Raw genomic sequence first — 20,782 nt, 5'->3', positions numbered from 1 at the left:
CTTAGAGTTGTTTACTGAAAAAGTAAAGTCAGTAAAGTCTTCTGGTTGTCTTAAAACATCTCTTTAAAAGGCAAGTTTTAATTAGCTGGCTTGTCTTCCATGCTTTAGCTCATTGATATATGGTGGATTGTATGAATATTTGGGAATCTTCCCAAAGTATAGACAGACCATTTATAACCCCCTACTTCTGGAAGCTGGATAGCAGCATGACATTTTTAAAAGCAGATTTGGTAAATATAAATGTATTATGGCCCCTGGCATTACTGTAGTTTGGGGATGCCTACACTTTGAAGTCAAGCTACATTTTTAAAGACATGATGCAATCATCTGAAAAACAACCTGTGAATGGGAGCGAATGAATCTGAACTGTAAATCTACCTCCTGACCTGGAAGGGCACTAAGAAAGGTTGGTGGTTTGCTTCACAGGGATGGGCTGACTCAATGGTCGGATGGAACTGGAAGTCGGTCATCTTTGTCAAAGGGCGTAGCTGTAAGACTGCTGAACAGCTCTATTGTGATCAGCAGTATTGCGCAAAGTGATTGGATCCAGCATGGCGCCATGCTGATCATGGGGAGTTCAGCAGTACAAAGGGGACGCAGCTACGGGAGTACGGCCCCTTGCGCTGAAACAGTAAGACGCTGGAGCATTGTTGTTTTTGATTTGGCAGGCGAGCACCATGGGAATTGAAGCAACGGAGCCAGCACTACCACCCAGACCATTTACACTGCCACAACCCCTCAACCTGTTTCCAGCCCCCTGATCATCTACACTGCCACACCCCCTCAACCTGTATCCAGCCCCCTGATCATCTACACTGCCACACCCCCTCAACCTGTTCCAGCACCTTGGACTGTGACTGTTTTTGTATTATTTTGGGAACCTTTTTGTTCGGGACCTTTTTTTATAAATATACTTTCTTTGTGGACATTTTATTATTACAGCACCACTCACATCCTGGCACATACTAATCAAACTAACCATGATCCCTTGAGGCCCAGGCTTGCCCACGTCACCCATGTCTCCTTTATATCCCTGATTAACACATTAAAGAAAGCATTACTGAACTGATTAACTCCACTCAGTGTTTTTGGTGACAGTGAAAGCTAGTGTGGTGGAAGTGGGCTCAGATAAGTTACCTTAGTTCCTGACAATCCATCGATTCCTCTTTCACCTTGGAAACCCATAATACCCTTCTCTCCCTGAAAAACACAATTGAAACACCTCAACATTCCCAGCAGTTAAAGAATAAGTAGCATGCCAGTTGTTTTTAACTATACACAGTTACAGCCAAAAGTTTACATACCCCAGTGGAAATGTATAATTTCCAAAAATTTCTCAAAAAACCTTTGTACCAAAAGTGGTTCCCAGTTCCTGGCTTTCAGCTTCCTTTGAGCTTGTCTGAAGAATCAGAAGTTCTTAAGTACCAGGACTGAATAGCCTTCCTCATTCTATTCAAATCATGTGACCTTTCAACTGCTATTCCTAACTGGCATCAACACAATCTACTGGTTTGCTTGTAGTTGGTAAGCAAAGGTAAAACCTGAATTAAGTATTCTCGCATTCCAGATTGTTTGCAGAAATGTTCTCTCTTCTGGGAGAAATTATAAAGGCAATTAAAAAACAAACAAACAAACAAACATACAGAACCAATAAGTGTAATACAAACTCAGGTCTGAGACCTGGCTTTTGTCAGCGCAATGCTACATTTCCAGCATTACATCACCACATTGGGGCAATGCAGAAAAATCTGGTGCATGTCACTTCACCTACAATGCCTGCGTGGAAGCAGTCACACGAGAGTTCTTTGCTGAAGAACTTCTGACAAATACACACATAAAAAGACTCCAAAAATCAGAAGATGACAAACCGAGCTAATCTGGCTCAGAGGGGAGCAGATCAAACAAAACCACATGGGGGAATTTTAACAGGCATGGCATCACCGGGGGAGCAGGGCAGCCTGTTTCCTACTCTCCGATAGTGTGTTTGGGAAAGAATCAGCCTTCAGTCACATAACCCTTCTGTTATGCATACTGGATAATGAGCTGATGAAAGGGCTGCCAGTGAAAATCTGAGCAAGAGGCTCCTTGTGTAGAATTGGCATTCCGTACATTGGGAATGACTGACTAACCCTGCATGGAAGGATGGCCTTATCGGGTCCAAACAAGCTCTAGAATAACCCATTTATCACAAGTCCAGTTTTACTGTATAGTTTTTTAAATTGTTTTCACTCTGATTTCGGTAAAGACAGTTTATCCTGTCACAAACATACACGATGCCTTCCTGTTCGTGACTTTTGACAAAATCCCCAGTCTCGTATTTGGATTTTATTGTCACTGACATGTGGGTTTACCACGGACACAGCCCACAGACCAAACAGTAGCCCCTGTGGATACCACAGCTCTGAAACAGGTTAACCACAGACACAGCTCACAGACCAAACAGCAGCCCCCATGGATACCACAGCTCTGAAATTGTTCTAACACTGCTTGTTACTAACCTTCTGTCCAGGAGCACCATCTTCCCCCTGGAGAAAAAAAAACAAAACCCACAGAGGGGTCCACGTTACTTGATTTCCAAGACTATGCTCAGATTCATCTTCAAGCAGTTTCAAGTGATCTAAACCACACTGTAATAAATACCACACACTTACATGGAAAAAACAATCAGCTTGTTGAATTTCATGAGGCTATATTATTCATATTCCAGTTCTACAGCTATGGCCAAAAGTGTTGCAGCACCCTATAAAGTTAATGTTGCTTCACAAACTTGAATGAAACCTCCTGAATAATGTTATATTAACAAATTGAATTACATACTGCTTTGAATTTTCGGATATATTTAACAAAAACCTGACATTTAAAAATGTGACATTTAAAAAAACGAACAAAATACTTTACACTATTGTGGCTTCTGGTAGACGTTTGCAATATCGTTTTGTAGTTTCTTTTATGAAATAAGATTTAAATGAGATTATATATACATAGTGCCTATAGTAAGTATTCACCCCCCTTGGATGTTTTCACAGTTTGTTGTTTTACAACCTGAAATCTTGATGCATTTAACTGCTTTTTTTTTTTCCCCCTTTGATTTACACATCCTACCTCAACACTTTGAAAGAGGCAAGAGAATTTTTATTGAAAAATATTCTACATCTTGGTTAGATAAGTATTCACCCCCCCCCCACCACCACCACCACCACCACCTTTGGCAGCAGTTACAGCTGTGAGTCTTTTGGGGTAAGTCTCTACCTGGTTTGTACATCTGGATCGTGCAATATTCGCCCATTCTTCTTGGGAAAATTGTTCAAGCTCTGTCAAGTTGCATGGGGATCGTTGGTGGACAGCAATCTTCAAGTCAATCTCAATCGGATTCAAGTCCGGGCTTTGACTGGGTCACTCTAGGACATTCATTTCCTTGTTTTAAAGCCACTCCAGTGTCACTTTGGCTGTGTGCTTGAGGTCATTGTCCTGCTGAAAGGTGAATCTCCATCCCAGTCTTGGGTCTTTTGCAGACTGAAGCAGGTTTTCCTCAAGGATTTGCCTGTATTTAGCTACATCCATTTTGCCCTCTACCCTGACAAGCCTCCCAGTCCCTGCCGATGAAAAGCATTCCCATAGCATGATGCTGCCACCACCACGCTTCACAGTAGGGATGGTGTTACCTGGGTGATGTGCTGTGTTGGGTCTGCACCAGACATAACGCTTTGCATTTAGGCCAAATAGTTCCATTTTTGTTTCATCGGACCACAGAATCTTTTCAGAGTCTCCCACATGCCTTTTTGCAAATTCCAAGCAGGATTTTTACAGAAATGGCTTCCTTCTTGCCACTCTTCCATACAGGCCAGATTTGTGGAGTAAATCTATTGCCGACATGTGGACAGTTTCTCCCATCTCAGACATGGAATGCTGTAGTACTTTTCAAAGTTGTCATTGGCCTCTTGGTGGCTTCTCTGACCAATGCCGTTCTAACCCGGCTGCTCTGTTTGGGAGGACGGCCATATTTAAGCAGATTCTGGGTGGTGCCATATACCTTCCACTTCTTAGTGATTGACTCGACTGTGCTCCAAGGGATATTCAATGCCTTTGAAATCTTTTTATACCCCTCCCCTGATCTGTGTCTTTCCACAACTTTATCCTGGAGTTGTTTTGAAAGCTCCTTGGTCTTCATGGTAGTATCTTTACTTTGAATACACTACCCAACTGTGGGACCTTACAGTGAACCACTTTTATTGCACAAAGATGGGCTCCATTTAACTTATTGTGTGAATTCTAAAGGCAATAGGAGTGTCATAGCAAAGGGGGTGAAAACTTATCTAATGAAGACTTTTCAGGTTTTTATTTTTAATTGATTTATCATCCCCCCCACCCACTATTTTTTCACACATTGAAAGTGTTCAGTAGGTTGTGTAAATCAAAAGGAAAAAAAAAATCCCATTTAAATGCATCAAGATTTCAGGTTGTAAAAACAAAAAACTGAAAACGTCGGGGGGGGGGGGGGGGGGGGTGAATACTTCCTACAGGCACTATCTATATAAAAATGTCTCAATCCTACAATTCTAGGTGATGCTAAAAACTTTTGCCCATAGCTGTATATGTGTGTATCATTAACTAGATTACTGCTAGTTGAATACTCAGAAAAACACAGTTGACAGTCCGGTTTGTTTCCAGCCTCTTGTCAGTAGTTTAGCTGGAAGGGTATTTCTCCCCCTCCCCCTCTCTGCTTTGAAACTTGCTTTGCTATGACCTATAGTATACCATCAACCGTCTCAAATATGTGGTAACTTTCTAAAACCAAATGGGACATTTCACTTGAAGGTAACCATTGTATATATATACACACACACACAAGAAATCAAGTGCCTTCACACATTGGAGAGTTAAAGAACAAAAGCAGGTCACACAAGCATGTATCACAGCATTCTGACCTGCTTGGGTTAAGAGGTGTGGACTCGCATTTCAGGGCACTTGGAACTGAAAGAGGGCAGGGAGACAGGGACTCGGTTCAAACATGAGGTGGAGATTTGGTAGGAGCATGGCACCGATGATCAAGAGAGGTAGGGTTAAATGTAACTGGCTTGATTACTATTGGAAGCTGACACTAACTGAGGGTTGACATGAATGTGGGAGTTACTGCCTCAGTCTGCTTGACTTTTGGTGCTGGCTGCATAGATGTTCCTGTCAATAAAATCATCATATTTGCAGGTGTATTCAGAGTTTTCTGTCTGAAACTGCATTGATTTCCATTCTTCCTGATGCCACCAATAACAATCAGGTTCAAGAAGACTATGTACTGGGAAAGGGCCCCAACAAAAGACAGGCAGCAAATGTAAGATAATTTGGAAATTGCAGTATAAGGCTGGGGGATTTACAAACTAAATCAGTTGATTATTGAATGCTACAGTTCAATGACTGCATTGAGCACCAGTTCACAAGAAACTAAAAGGACTGAAATAGCTGTCCCAATGTTGCTTCCAAATAGTGTACTTTAATTACTTCTAATGCCCACTTACATTTCCAACTACTAATGTAATTAATCAAAATGGGCTTTAAAAATCAGACCTTCGCAAAACATTCCTTAAAATAGGCCTAAAACTCTTGTGAACATTTCAATTACTTATCTAGAGCAAGCTTAAAACAAAACATGAGTAAACGTTTTCTGAATGGGGATTGAGAATAGTAGGTCTAAAAAGTAGTCATTTTGACAGCAAATGTATGTTCTGTCAAACATTAGGTCAGTTCATCAAGGCCTCTCGAAGTTGCTGTGACAGTCCCAGGGACTAATGCTTTCTGCAGGGTAGCACCCCAGAACAAACCCCAGGCCTTCCTTAGTCTGCACCTTGGTTCTCCTTTCCTTTGATTCGTATGTCTGCTATAAGAAACTGTGGAAATTCATAGACTGTTAATAATGTCGAAACATTGCATCTTTTTGTTTTGTATCTTCAGTTTTATGCCATCTTTATTTAGTTTTGTGCCATACTGTTATTGTTGTCCTATTTTAAAATAAAAAATGAATGCCTGAGATTTTATCTTGCTGTAAGCAATGTTTTGGTAAGGATTTAAAAAAAAAAAAAAAACATATATTAGAACATAAGAAAGTTTACAAACAAGAGGAGGCCATTCGGCCAATCTTGCTCGTTTGGTTGTTAGTAGCTTATTAATCCCAGAATCTCATCAAGCAGGTTCTTGAAGGATCCCAGGGTGTCAGCTTCAACAACATTACTGGGGAGATGATTCCAGACCCTCACGTTTCTCTGTGGAAAAAAGTGCCTCCTATTTTCTATTCTGAATGTCCCTTTGTCTAATCTCCATTTATGACCCTTGGTCCATGTTTCTTTTTTCAGGCTGAAAAAGTCCCTTGGGTCGACAAACCTTTTAGAATTTAGAATGCTTGAATTAGGTCGCCACGTAGTCTTCTTTGCTCAAGACTCAACAGATTCAATTCTTTTAGCCTGTCTGCATATGACATGCCTTTTAAACCCGGAATAATTCTGGTCGCTCTTCTTTGCACTCTTTCTAGAGCAGAAATATCTTTTTTTATAGCGAGGTGACCAGAACTGCACACAATATTCAAGACGAGGTCTTACTAGTGCATTGTACTGTTTTAACATTACTTCCCTTGATTTAAATTCAACACTTTTCACAATGTATCCGAGCATCTTTTTGGCCTTTTTTATAGCTTCCCCACATTGTCTAGATGAAGACATTTCTGAGTCAACAAAAACTCCTAGGTCTTTTTCACAGATTCCTTCTCCAATTTCAGTATCTCCCATATGATATTTATAACGCACATTTTTATTTCCTGCGTGCAGTACCTTTCACTTTTCTCTATTAAATGTCACTTGCCATGCGTCTGCCCAGTTCTGAATCTTGTCTAGATCATTTCGAATGACCTTTGCTGCTATAACAGTGTTTGCCACTCATCCTATTTTTGTGTCATCTGCAAATTTAACAAGTTTGCCTACTATACCAGAATCTAAATCATTAATATAGATAAGGAATAGCAGAGGACCTAATACTGATCCTTGTGGCACTCCACTGGTTACCACACTCCATTCTGAGGTTTCTCTTCTAAAATCAGTACTTTGTTTTCTACATGTTAACCACTCCCTAATCCATGTACATGTGTTTCCTTGAATCCCAACTGCGTTCAGTTTAAGAATTAATCTTTTGTGCGGGACTTTGTCAAAAGCTTTCTGGAAATCTAAATAAACCATGTCATATGCTTTGCAATTATCCATTATCGATGTTGCATCCTCAAAAAAAAATCAAGCAGATTAGTTAGACACGATCTCCCTTTCCTAAAACCATGTTGACTGTCTCCCAGGACCCTGTTACCATATAGGTAATTTTCCATTTTGGATCTTATTATAGTTTCCATAAGTTTGCATATAATAGAAGTCAGGCTTACTGGTCTTACTAATTAAATCAAGTTTGCAGCTCATGAAATCTTTCAGCTATTTTGGAGTGGATTTATTAATCGAATCTCAATTTCCAAAGCACCTAACAGAGAGTACGCTCTTCAAGGAAATGGGCCTAATGTCTTTTAAAAGGAGCTCCTAGTTCTGTGGTGATACCCAGACAGATGCAGAATTCTCAAAGGATTCTGTAGGCTGCCAACAGGCCTCAAGGTCCTATAATTCCTTGGTAAAAAGCACCTCCTGTGCTACAAATGCCTGCATTCAAACTGTAGAGAAGGGAATGTGTGGACAACCGAAAATATCCACAAAAACACCAGTTTCATTTGAAAATGGCTTTGCAAATATAAAATAAACAGTATGGATAGTATCAAACAGTATGGAAAATAGTGGATGGTTTATGATAAAACGTACATACATTGTATTTCTTTAACCCTACGTTGTACGAATTACAGTAGCATATTAATAGTTTTATTCCCCAGGCTGCATTTACACATTGACACAATGGAAGCCCATTTACCCTGCTTCTGTACTAGAACACAGAAGGCGTTGGTTTGCTCTTCACATTCACGTCCTGTGTTACCGGTATGTGGACCCCACCTGAGCCTTGCACATGACTCATTCCAGCCTTGATTATTAAACCTACACACCTGTATTACAATTGATACATGGACACTTGCTGCAATTCCATCTTTACCCTAGATAGAACAGAAAATGCTTGTTTGAGACAGTGGAACTATGCAGGTTTGCAGTGCCCTTTAACATGTTTTAATGTTTCACACACTGTTCTCAAAGAGGTTGTTGCCCTGCTGAAAATGTCAGCTCTGAGGATTTCTTGTAAAATTTTCTGTTAAAGATAATCTTCCATTTAGGAAAACAAAAGCGGTCACCATGGTCTGAAATGCACAGAAGGCTAGACTCCAGGAGCTGTAAACAGACACCAGGGTATTCTATTTACGATGCTTGTGGGACAGAGCTGTTTAAAGGGACGCTTGGGGTTGGTAGGACATAGCTTATCTAATGGATTCTCCTGGTTTAGATGTATTTGATTTTGTCTTTAAGGTCAGCACATCTGGCAGACTTTTTGAAGTTTAAAAGCACCTCTGTGGCCTCAACAGAGCAATCAGATTCATATCTAAGTACAGTTCAGCAGATGTACCTAAGTGTAACTATTAACTTGTCACCCCTGCAACAACCTAGTTATAATGTCCAAACAATAAAATGTTTTCTTCGCTTTGCTACATAACATACAATGGGGGCACAATGTACAGGTAAGAAATGTATCTAAGTATTACAAAGCCCACAGAGGTGTGGTAAAGCATGAAAACAACATGGCAAACAATTGTAAATGTATAGTATTACTATGAAAAACTGCAGAATTACTGTGTCAATTTAGCATGGGAAACTTTTATAAGGTCAGTACCATTAAAAGGTAACTTGTTGTGTCCTTGTTTCATAGTGTTAGGAAAAGAACCTCAAAAGCTAATTGGTGTCAATTACACTGTATTGCCACCAGATGTCAATGTTCTATAAGGGAATTGAACAGCAAAGGGCTGTGTGTGTAGAAATGCTAGAGAGACTAAAAACATTTACAAACATTTCAACTAGAAGTATTTTAATGTATCTTGTCAAAATGTTTGTCATTGCATTTATTTTTGTTTCTCTGAGCATTTCTAAATGAAGCACTATTCAGTATTTTATAGTTCTGCAAGTATTAAAACAGTCACAGTAATACAGAAATCTAGTTATTTAGAGATCATAATTCTCACTTACTCTCCCATTAGAGTAGCAGTCACTGAAAACACTGACAAAAACTACATTTCAAGTTTTGCAGAATATTCTCTGTGCAGTGGGGACTTGCACTTCACGGGGACAGCAATGTGTGTGCAATCCATCCCCGAGCACAATGAGATGTTGGGAATGCAGAGAATTCTTCTTGGTTTATTCCTGAAGGCCCTACATCATGATCATACAAGCTCAGCTATTGTTGGTTTATTTCCAATTAGATTAATTAGAAAACAATATCAGTGGTGTATTGGTCTCTTACATAAAATTAAATTAGAAATGGGAACTATTAAGACAGAAACACGACAATGGTAGAGAGTAAATCGATATGGGGTTGGCACAGTTACCCAATAGGACATTTGGCATTAAAAGTAATTGTAGCTAACCAAACAATTCTATAAATCCTACCTGTTTTCAACTTTCATTAACTACATAAGTTTCAAATGTAGAGTTCTGAAGAAACACATGCTATAGCAAGCATGTATTTTTATTTTAAAGCACACAACTGGTACTACACTAGATTAAATAGTTCTCAGTTTGCTTGCCTTGCCTCCTAGGAAGTCTGGTACTGCTTTACTTCCTTGGTCATTTTACCCCAGCAATGTCTTCTGGGTTAAAGCTTGTTACTGGTATAATAGTCTAAAAACACATCTTTAGAACAGATATTTCTTTAACCTGCCAGATATGTTTGCTAAATAAATAAATAAATAAATAAATGCACACAAGTTTGCTAAAACGTGTTTATTTCAAAATTGCACATTTTTGAGATGCAAAGCAAATAATGAAATAAGCAGAAAACAGGACGAGAGAATCATATTGTGATATTAAAGTGAAGCCGACAAAACAATTCCATACATTTCCAATGCCATGCACACCCATCCCCACTGCATAGGTTTGGAAAGAAATCAGTGTTTTATAAACAAGTATTTTCAATTCAAATCCCAGCTCAGCTACTGACTCACTGTGTGTGACCCTGAGCAAGTCCCCTAACCTCCTTCTGCTCAGTCTTTGGTGTGAGACGTTGTTGTAAGTGACTCTGCAGCTGATGCACAGTTCACACACCCTATTCTCGTGTCTTGTAAAATCTTTGTTTGCAGGCCTTGGAAGTGTGAAATTGTCCCCAGCCTTTCAGAACCTTTACTAGTCAGTAACCAATTCGCTGCTTCCCTTTGTGACTGACGTGCTTTACAGCCAGCAAGATGCTTGGCCCTGAAGACACTGCTGGGGCAAATGACTTAGGAAGTGCACTTGTAAGAGATTTCCTGGAAGGCAAGTCAAATGAGAACTTTCTTTAACCTAGTTTAGTACAAGGTGTTTAAAATGAAAATAAGTGTTTGAGATATTTCGAACCTGCATATTTGAGACCTGTTTAGTGAATGGAAGTAGAAGATTTATGAACATATTTTGAATCATTTAAAACAGGAATTAATGTATTTGGAAAATAATAGAAAGTATGAAGTGCCTTTAAAAGATACTCAACTCATTTCTCAATGCAAGGCTGAATTGAAGGGTTTTCTAATGAACTGCAGTATAGTGCTGTAGGCTGTTTTACTGCACGACTATGATGTGCCACAATTTAAGAAGAGATTCAAGCTCATGCCAGTAACAAAGTTTACCAGCAGCTAGACAGATTGTTTTTAAAAGAGGAAAAAAAAAACAAAACAGATACAAAACCAAAATATGTTAAGGTCCCAGTGATGGTAGAGCCCTAGTTATTAAAACCATGTGAAATTCTGAATTGCGTTCATCTATTTATTGGGATGACAAAAGCTGCTGTACATTGGTGTGCACAGTGGTCTGCTTTAATTGTCCCAGTGAGTCAGAATCATAAAAACCGCCTGTGTCATCTGTTCTGTGTCATTATTTTGGCCTGTCTGTGTCTCATCTATTTAGTGTCATTATATGGCCTCTCTATCTCATCTATTCTGTGTCATTATCTGGACCTTTTGAGAATTTGGAGGTGAAAACACAGCATGAGAGAAGGCTTCTCAGGCATGCTTCCTTACATTCATACAGCAAACAGATGAGTGCATAGAAATGTGTGCTTTTAAATATAAGGTTGTAATCTTAACAACTCTGTAAGCGGGGCAGGGAACGGGAAGCTTCCTGACTTTGAAGATGTCTTTAAAAAAAATCTTCCTAATTCAAGAAGCAGCAGGACCATAGAAGTACTACAAATAAACAACTCTGACTATTTGGCAAAAAGTCTTTCAACATCTGTATGCAATATATAACCCTAGTTTACTTTAATACCAAAAGCATTTCTATTTGGCTTCAGGGGGGAAGAAGGTGTGTACTACTGGGCAAACAAACTGGACTGTCAGCAAGGCCTGCATTCTATCTAATAGAGTGCACTAAATGATAAAAGGCTGTACTGACATCAAATAATTTAAAGCAGTGCACAATGGAATGTGATTGTGGAACCCTGCATTTAAGACAAACAAGCCCCTCACCAGCTCTCCAGGAGGTCCCCGTGGTCCGTCTTTGCCTGTATCCCCTGGAGGTCCCCTGGGTCCTGGAGGGCCGGGTGGCCCTGGGGGGCCAGCCTGCCCCTGATCCCCCTGACCACAAGAAAAGAGAGACAATCAGACAAGGATCTAATGTATTTGATCTAAACAGCATCATATCTAAATACAACCACTCTGACTCTCATGACATGCACTGCTAAAGTTGCTTGGCTCTGTTCAAGTTTGATATTAACGAAACTGCTCATTTCACAGTGCGTGCATATATTGAATCCATCAAAACTGACTTTAAATAAACATTCCTAAATAACAACTCATGAGTTAAAAGCTTTTGTAATAGAGTCTGTTGTATTTCATAAGTGGTCCCTATTTTAAAAGTATTATCTAAATCAGTAGTGGCATTAAGATCTGCCACCATTTAGATCAGTCTGGTTGGAACAATGTCCTGGGGTGGACAAGCCACAAGTGGGGATCGATGATCATTAAAACAGGGTCCTCGGAAACACAATCAAGCAAGAAGAGGATCTGTGAGCTCTTCAGTTTTAAAACACACACATTTACAAGTGACATGCACAATGCAGGGTGCAGAAAGAGAGCAGGAGAAAAGGCAGACTCGGGCTAGTCAGCGCTACCTTCAGAATCCTCCTTTGAAAGTTAGGCTGATCGCCAGAGAGGAATCCGTGATCTAAGCGTGGAAAGACCATCTAGCCAGGGAGTTGGTGCCAGGAGGCAGAGAAGAAGGAGGGTAGAGAGAAACAGGAACCAGAAAGTTACAATACAGTACAGAGGCAGGAGAAGAAATGACTCCGATTCAGGCCATGGAAGGAGGTTAATAATTAAAGAAAAAAAGTCTGCCTCAATGTCATTTGTTTGTTGTTCATTTTCAATGCAGAATATCAACTAAAATTTACAGCGGCTGCTTGTTTTCTAAAGCTATATTACTGCAATCATGCTTTAAAAAAATATCTGAAAATCTGAAAAGGAATAAGATCCAAATAATATCTGAATAACCCCGAATACAATGAGAACTATTAACTGACTGTTTACTGGTAACTACCAAATACGGACAACAATATCGTAAGGCATTGATACACTGGTCTGAATTGGTGAAAAACCTAAGGGGTCATTTTAAGGACTATTCTGTTAAGGACAGTTTTTTTTATAACGCTCCTTTTGAACAATCAAATCTAGTTTTCATTTCATAAAGCCCTTTTCAACTAATTCAACAGGAGTCTATCTTTCCCGTAGTCCTTCAAAATCCTTTATCAAACTTGAAATCATGAGATGAAGCTTTGTGATATGTATTAACATGTATTATTCATGAAGATGAACAAATGAGTAACTTGTCTATTTGACAGTATGCTTACTATAAAAATCATGTTGAACTTCAGTGCTGCAGATAGATTAAACGGAGGCAGCAGTGAGATTGCAGTTGTTAGTAAGGTCTTGAGGGACAGTGGAGAATCAGTCAGAGGACAGAGGTCTGACACTGTTGTATTAAAATGCTCCCACAAACCTTCACTGTAAGAATCTGATTACTGAGTAGTGCTGCAGCGGTTGAGCCAGGGAAGCCCTATGAACACAGCACAGGACAGGGTGAGGCAATTCTATACATACAGCAGCACACCCTTACCCAAACAGATATTGCAGCATTAATGGAATGAATAGCAGTGGTGTGCGGTACAGGCTCCTCAACATGAAGTTGCACAAGGTGTGGAATGTGGCCAGGCATTCATTGCTCAATTAACCTTAGCCACATACCTTTAAAAAAGGAGCTGGTAAGCCAGTGCCTTTGTTTTACAAGCAGGGATACAGACTGTCTGTGAAGGCAAGTTTGGCTGTAGGATCCTCACGACTGTGTGCGCTAACCAGGGTGAGAAATATAAAAGGAAAAATGTATTATTTTGATCACCAGGTGGATAGTGGGATCATTGGATCATTGTATGTGTACCAGGACCGCTAGTACTGGAAGGAAAAGGGGAAATGCTACAGAAAGGAAGTGCCAGGGGGCTGTTCCTGGAGTGGGACCTCCTTTTTAGGAGAGTAGCACTCAACCACTGTTTGGTCAACTTTTATTTTCTAGTTGTTTTGAAGAGTGTTTTGTTTTGAATGTTTTGTATGTTTGTGTACGTTCTTCCGCACTAGTACTACCATTGTTGATACCCTAGTGGCGAACACTTATCGCTGCAACAATTGTCAGTAAAACCTGGACGCCTGAGTGGCGTTTCAGCATCCACCTCTGTGTCTCTCCTGTTAATCAGCGGATACCCACACACATAAAACACCCCTGTTACAGTGCTGTATAAAAACATTCAAATAGAGTTATGTTCTGCTTTGATCTGAATCGGACTAAGTGAATTTGTCGACAGAATCGCGGTGCTGTAAATGTGACAGACTTGCATGTCAACAGTGGACAGTGTTCTGTACAGTATATCACAGGATACACAGATTTGGAAGAAAAAATAAACTACAAAAACTCAAAACTAACATCAAAATGTACACACGTTTAAAATTGATAATGGTCCCTGTGGGTTTGCCAAGTAGGATTCTGTTGAAACGTTTGTCAGATTTTTTAACAAAATCAGACAAACTGTGGATCTGAATTAGTTTTTTGCTGGGGTTACTACAAAACACGCTACAGGCAAACTGATGGGTAGAGTTTGCACTGATTTCAGTGTTGGGGTGACCTTGATTCCCACTTGCTACACTTGCTGTATGAATAGCAAGTGTTTGGGGAAATGCTTTTAAGACATTGACATATCACCGGGGGAAATCCCTGCAAACTATCAAAAGGTCAAGAACGGTTCTCAGATTATTATACCAGAAATGTTACATTTGTGTATGCAGTAAAATAACAATAATGGTTTTTAAGCTAACTCCAATTGTTTTTCTAATAAGACACCCCCCACCCCCACCCACCCTTGCAGCAGTGGGTCTGCGGGAGCCCTCCACCCCCCCACCACACTATCAGGGTACATTTTGTTCTGTTAGGCTACAGGTATAATACCAGTGGGATTTGGAACATTGGTCCAAAGATATGAAACTGGTTTTCTGTCAGATTGAGTGAGCATGCACTTTGTAATACACATTTTCCAAGATGAAGTACATATGAACCAAGTATAAACTAAAAATGAAATAGAATTTCTCAATTTTATATCAATTATCTTTTATATACATAAAAAAAAGTCCTGATTCTCTCTATTGACGGCAATGCCACGCTCAGTATTAAGGACAACATCGGCAGTGCAATTGATTAAACCTAGATTCCAGTCACAACAGTCCCTCAAGGCTCTATACTTGGACCAACTATTTTTCTATCTATAATAATAATAATAATAATAACAATAACAATAATAATAAGACCAGGTATCAGGTACCTCATTCCAGTCTGCAGTCGCCAAAGACTGGAATGAGTTTCAACAAAAGTTAAAATTAGAACCATTCATATCTGAGGTTGCTTTTAGCCATAGGGTTGACTCATTGCAGACTGACAGATGTGTGGAGTTAGTATGTTTTATGACTGATTTTGTGTGTTTTTTTTTTTTTTTTACTCCTTATTTACTGATTGATGTTTGCTGTGGTGGTGTGAGCCTTTTCCCATGTAGTCATTGTAAATACATATTTGTTCTCAAATCACCTCATAGGGATAAAGGTTTTGATTGGTTGAATGACCAAGATGAACATGCTGTACACTACCCTCTGAAAACTTGGACGCATTGTGATGTAAATCATTAGCACAATACCTAAAACTCAAATTTAACAGTTTACATGAAAAGAGCCAGAAATAAATAATAGCACTACAAATGGGCAAACTGTTCAGTAAATCACTTTAAATATTCAAAATATACTTGTTTGTGGGTCCCTTAACTGGCTTCTTTTATACATTTATGCATGGTTCTGTGTTCATCATATACACCATACATTTCATAATTTAACCCAAATAACACTTTTACAAAGCGTCTTTTTCAATGTATAGAAGTTTACTTAGGTAATGATTGTCTGAAGCTATGAATCATAAACTTGAAATACAATCAAGATGTATTTGTTTTTTTTAACTATGGGTAGGAATCTTTTTACTGTTAAAACAAACTGTTAGCATGAGGTTAGAGGACAGAGATAGCCCCTGGCCCTGTAATGTGACTTTGAAATGAGACCAACACATCTCAAATGGTTTAGCAGTGAATATCTGAAACTGTTTAACAGGTTGAGTGTTAAGAGCTTATTCAGCAAGCTCAGTGTTTCATTGTGCATACCCCACCAGGGACAACACCACCCTGAAATTGTAATAAAAGCCGTATCTTTCGCACTATGAAATATAACAATTTTTTTGCAGCTGCAACGACCCGCTAACGATATTTTACCTATAAGATTTCATTCTTGAATATATGAAAAATGGAAAATATCACATACGGTGGTAATTAAAAGGTATGCAAAATGCTAGCAGGCATATTAAGTAGAGTTAAAGGCAGGCTATTGCTTGGGCCACAATTGGGGTGGCAACTTAATAACTGCTTGTTTATAGGACTGCAACCACATTTAATAAAAACTTAAAATGTGCTGAATCCCAATGCATCAGGTAATTCTTTTGCATGCCTTTGACTCTTAGTTTGTACTAGATGCCACTAACATGCTGAAGACTATTCTCCCTTCCATTTACTATAGGCTTCAAATACATATTTAAATTTTAAAACAGGAAATTTGATACTGCAAATGGTTAAAACTGGTTGGTTAGTTACTGGAAAGGCAGTCCTGGACTGTTGGGGACAAATTCCATTCTCCAGGTGAAATAACCAGGGAAGTAAAAAAATGCACGAAAACAGGGATTGTCTCATACCACACATCAGGTTTTACAATGAAGACACAGGTTTGCTAAAACCTTATTGAGATGTAATCAGTGAAAGGATGTGCATGGCTTACATGTTTAAATAGCTTTAACTGCAATAGCTTTCATTCATAAACACTTAAGACAGCTGTCTGTGGAGAGAGACTTCTTGTAATCAAAACCAAACCAAATGTTGAGACAAGCAAAGGAACTCTCCTAGCAAGTCCCTGTCTAGTACCTTCACTTCCTCCAGTAGGGTAGCGGGTGTTTGGAAAAGCACTGCTAAAGCCATGAGGAATTGAGTTTGGAAGTATTTGATGCAGGATCATTAAACTGTGCTTGACCAAGCTAGCTGCAAAGCACGGAGATAGGAGAAGCAATGTGCTGTGAATGCATATGAAGGCACAGAAAGTCAGGCAGCTGTGTATGTAGCAATAAAATGGATGTGTAATACATTGCATGTTTGGGACTGGAAAATACTAAACAAAACTCCATTTAACCACATCAAGAGTTACCAGAAACACCACACATTGTTTGTTGATCTGTACTTACCCTTGGACCAGCATCCCCTTGGTCACCCTGCGGAAAGCAAAATGTAATTTAATATGCTTGATTTCTTTTCCGATGGATTGACCTAATTCTAGTGCAACAATAGTGTAAGTGGGACAACTTTAAAAATGCATTTGTTTTCGTAGAACATGTTTCGTACCTTATCTCCTTTCGATCCAGGGGGGCCCTGTTAAAAATAAAACAAGCAATTACTTCAGCTTTAGTGCACTGCTTGTGGACCTCCAAACGCACCAGGCTTAGTTCTTTACAGAAATTCCAGCGCTAATCTCTCGTACTGAACCCTTTCCAAGCTGAGTGCTCTTACTTTTCATCAACTCGCCCTTTCAGTTAAATGCTTGTTTCCATCAGTGTATCCTTCATACTTCCACTCAATCACAAATTCCAGGGTAAAACTAACAGATTGATACACTTTACCTTTTAAACAGTAGAAGAGTCACTTCTGGAAGTAAAACCCTTCCTAAAGTAATGTTACTTATTAGAAGTAGTACACTTGTCCGATTTTTTTTAGCGTGTTTTTAACAAAATGCAGATGTTAATCGGAATATGACTCTTTGTTTGAAATGCATTTCAAACAGCAGAGATGCAACTAAGAGTAACAGCCCACTTTCAGTAAATGTCCAAACACACACCTGGGGCTTAAAGTTTGAGTTGCCAAAGTCAAAACTCTGAGGAGTGCATTTCAGATTGCAACAGAAAACAAATGCATGAACTGTCCATCTGTTATTGTTAGCTTCCAGACACTGTCCTGAGAGAATCATTAGGCAGCTTTTTAAAGCAAGCGCAATGTTTGTTAATTGTGTAATTTTCCACTCCTGTCACATTCATATGTGTCCATTTGTCTTCAAGGAGGTTAAGCTTACAGTAATGACAACCTTTTCCTGTAACTATTTGGGGTGCTTGGGATAAGGAGAACCGGAATTTAACATTTATTGACACAGAATGAAATAAACTAGACAAAAACATTGCTAAAATAAAGCAGTGTCTTGGAAAAACCTATCCTTTGCCTCTTAGTATCCACTTTGCCCTTCCATTGACTACATAAACTTCCAATGTGCAGCTTTGAAAGAAACACATGCTACAGCACACATGTATTTGCATTTTAAAAGCATGCTATCTGGTAAGTTATGCTAAAGCAATCTCTCATGTCAATGCCTTCAAGTCACCTGTTACATTTGCACTTAGAGTTATTTCACCTCAGCAGTGTCTTCTGGATCAAAGCATGTTCCTGACTGAAAGTGTATCCAGCAACAGGGGAAGCAGCTGATTGGTTATTGACAGGGAAGTGGGGACAATTTCACTCTCGAGGTTAAATTAAACAGGAAGTGCAAGACAGTCTAAAAGCAAGCCTTGTAAACAAAGATTTCTTTAACCTTGTGTAGTACCAGATATCATGTTTTGAAAATGAAAAGATATGCTTGCTATAACATTTGAAACATATAATGAATGTATGTGTATATCACAGACTTGTATTAACTATTTTGTTAGCCTCAAATACTTTAGGCAAAATTAAGTGAACCTGTAATTGTAGAATATGAAATGGTTTTGATTGATAGCCTTTATATATGCCGTATGTTTATGCAGATTCCTAATCAAAGACAAATGCTTTGCAGGCAAAGCTAATACAGGTTTCTCAAACTGTTAAAGCTTCCACCAGCTGTGCATTCTGTCTTTGCTTGTCAGTTATTTATACAGCCTGACAAACATCTTGACTTTTTTGTGTGTAATGGTGCAGCTTAAAAAGGACGGTTGCAGAGAGAGCTGGCCACAATGAATCTATATATTTTGAAGCCAATCTGAAGTTGACAGATTGACTAGCTGCATTTAAAACACATTCAGTGTGCTATTTATGTATGATGGTTGAAACAATCAAGGTGGAACAAACCTCATGCAGAGCCAAATGTTTCTTCAGGGTTTAAACACAGTAGCATCGGTCAAGTTAACATGCACCTTTAAAAGAATCCTAATGTTTCAGTTATTGATTCTCAGAAGGGTTGCATGTGTGAGGAGTCAGAACTAGAGTACTTCAGCACTGCTGAGCACAAACACACCAGTATTGAGGTTAAACAGCTCTTTCTCTTGGCTTTCACAAAAATGAGCATTCTTAGTGCATTCTAATGTGCAGCACTGGCCTTTATATATATATATATATATATATATATATATATATATATATATATATATATATATATATATATATACACACACATACACACACACACACACACACACACACACACACACAACACACAAACTAAAAATTAAAGTACATCTTTAGTAAATCTCTCAAAATTGCGAGAAATCCCTCTGAACGTGGTGGGGCCAGGCAGACCACATGAATATGAACTAATATTTTATAGCATCCAGACTCTCCCATTGTTCTCTATGGAGGTCAGTCGTCACATTATTACAGGCACTGGAGTCCTGCTTTCAAAAGGTGAACTGGTTTCAGTGGATAACAACCTTACAGAAACACTTGAAAAAGCTGTAGTACTATTGTGATAATGGTATTGCTATGGCGTGTTCCTCGGTAATAATGGAACTCCCTTGTTAATACATCAATACAACGACTTTAAAACGCTGTAGTATAATATTGATAATTACATTGCTGTGTTCTCCTTGGTGATAATGGAACTTGTTTATTGACTCGGGAGTTCCATTATTACCTTGTAACACACCACAGCCATGCTGTTATCCTTTCACATATGAAAACAGATGCATTTTATTGTTACTCTTCAAGTCTAATCTCTGTTCAAAGTAATGCAGCTTATTCATATACAAGCACAGCCGTTGGTCATCAGGAACAGCTCAATAGAAATTGTCCATCTAGTTATTTACCTTGCAGCTAGATGAATAAGTTCTGTTCCATAAAGTGATGGTAACCATAGATTCTGCTTCCCTACCAATTTTACAATGTGCAATGTAGACTAGACCAGTGCAGAATGAATCATGCTGAAAGTGAGGGACAGTGGTAGCTTGGAGAGTAATGTTTTGTTCAATGAAAGAGTAAGCAGCTTCACATTTCATTGTGTTTGCAAATTACTCAATTTCTGTGCTTTTCATAGGTTTTTTTCACTGTGGGGTACTTCAGCACAGAGTTATTTATGCCTCTTTACACATTAAACTGGTTCATCTTGAAAAAGGGTCCATTCCATTATCAAGTTTATTTACCACATTTTATTATTATAAATATATATATATATATATTTCTATTACTGATACCCACCGGCTTCCCATCCATACCAAGTGGACCCTAAAAAAACAACAACAAACTTTTAATTGAGAGCAAGCCAAACCCTGCAGGGGAGTGTGTCGTTTCTGTGGGAGTTTTGTTTTTCTAAACCAAAAAATAAAAGACGCTGCTGTAATGAACTCATAGTAGACTAAGCGTGACAATTTTGACAGCAGCAAAACAATTTGAGAACAAAGATGTTTTGGTACAAAGGGCATTTTTATACTAAGATATATCATCTCGTTTTATTATCAAATGTTAATAAATATGGTTAACCAGAATAACAACCTGTCTAATCGGGCATCGTTGGGACCAGAGTTTACAGTGTGATGGTTTACAGAAGTACCGTGAACCTAAAGTATAAATGACTAAATATTTTTACAGTTTAAATAACTATTACAATACATACAGTAGACACCTGTATACAGTCCAGGTGTATCCTGCAATTAAAGGGTTGCAATGATTTCCTTTCTCCATTATGCAAACAAGGGTTTTA

The 20,782-nt window shown here is 38.8% G+C and overlaps 1 protein-coding gene across 11 annotated transcripts in view; it reads right to left on the bottom strand.

The window, feature by feature from the left end:
- Positions 1-20,782, bottom strand: part of LOC121324552 (collagen alpha-1(XXIII) chain-like) — a 228,763-nt gene that overhangs the window by 28,576 nt on the left and 179,405 nt on the right. For 5 of the 11 annotated variants that reach the window (XM_041266584.1, XM_041266579.1, XM_041266589.1 and 2 more), the window contains exons 6-12: positions 20,281-20,307; positions 17,197-17,223; positions 17,040-17,066; positions 12,298-12,369; positions 11,654-11,761; positions 2,499-2,525; positions 1,138-1,200 (exon numbers count right to left, since the gene is read on the bottom strand). In XM_041266584.1, coding sequence (XP_041122518.1) covers positions 1,138-1,200; positions 2,499-2,525; positions 11,654-11,761; positions 12,298-12,369; positions 17,040-17,066; positions 17,197-17,223; positions 20,281-20,307 — 351 coding nt within the window. Of the gene's footprint in view, positions 1-1,137; positions 1,201-2,498; positions 2,526-11,653; positions 11,762-12,297; positions 12,370-13,181; positions 13,239-17,039; positions 17,067-17,196; positions 17,224-20,280; positions 20,308-20,782 lie in introns of all 11 variants that reach the window. The other 6 variants (XM_041266582.1, XM_041266585.1, XM_041266580.1 and 3 more) reach the window with 5 other exon arrangements.

This window comes from Polyodon spathula, chromosome 12 (assembly GCF_017654505.1).
Source record: "Polyodon spathula isolate WHYD16114869_AA chromosome 12, ASM1765450v1, whole genome shotgun sequence".
NCBI lineage: Eukaryota > Metazoa > Chordata > Actinopteri > Acipenseriformes > Polyodontidae > Polyodon > Polyodon spathula.
The sequence above is the reverse complement of the archived record's forward strand: the minus strand, read 5'-3'. Positions and strand labels throughout refer to the sequence as shown.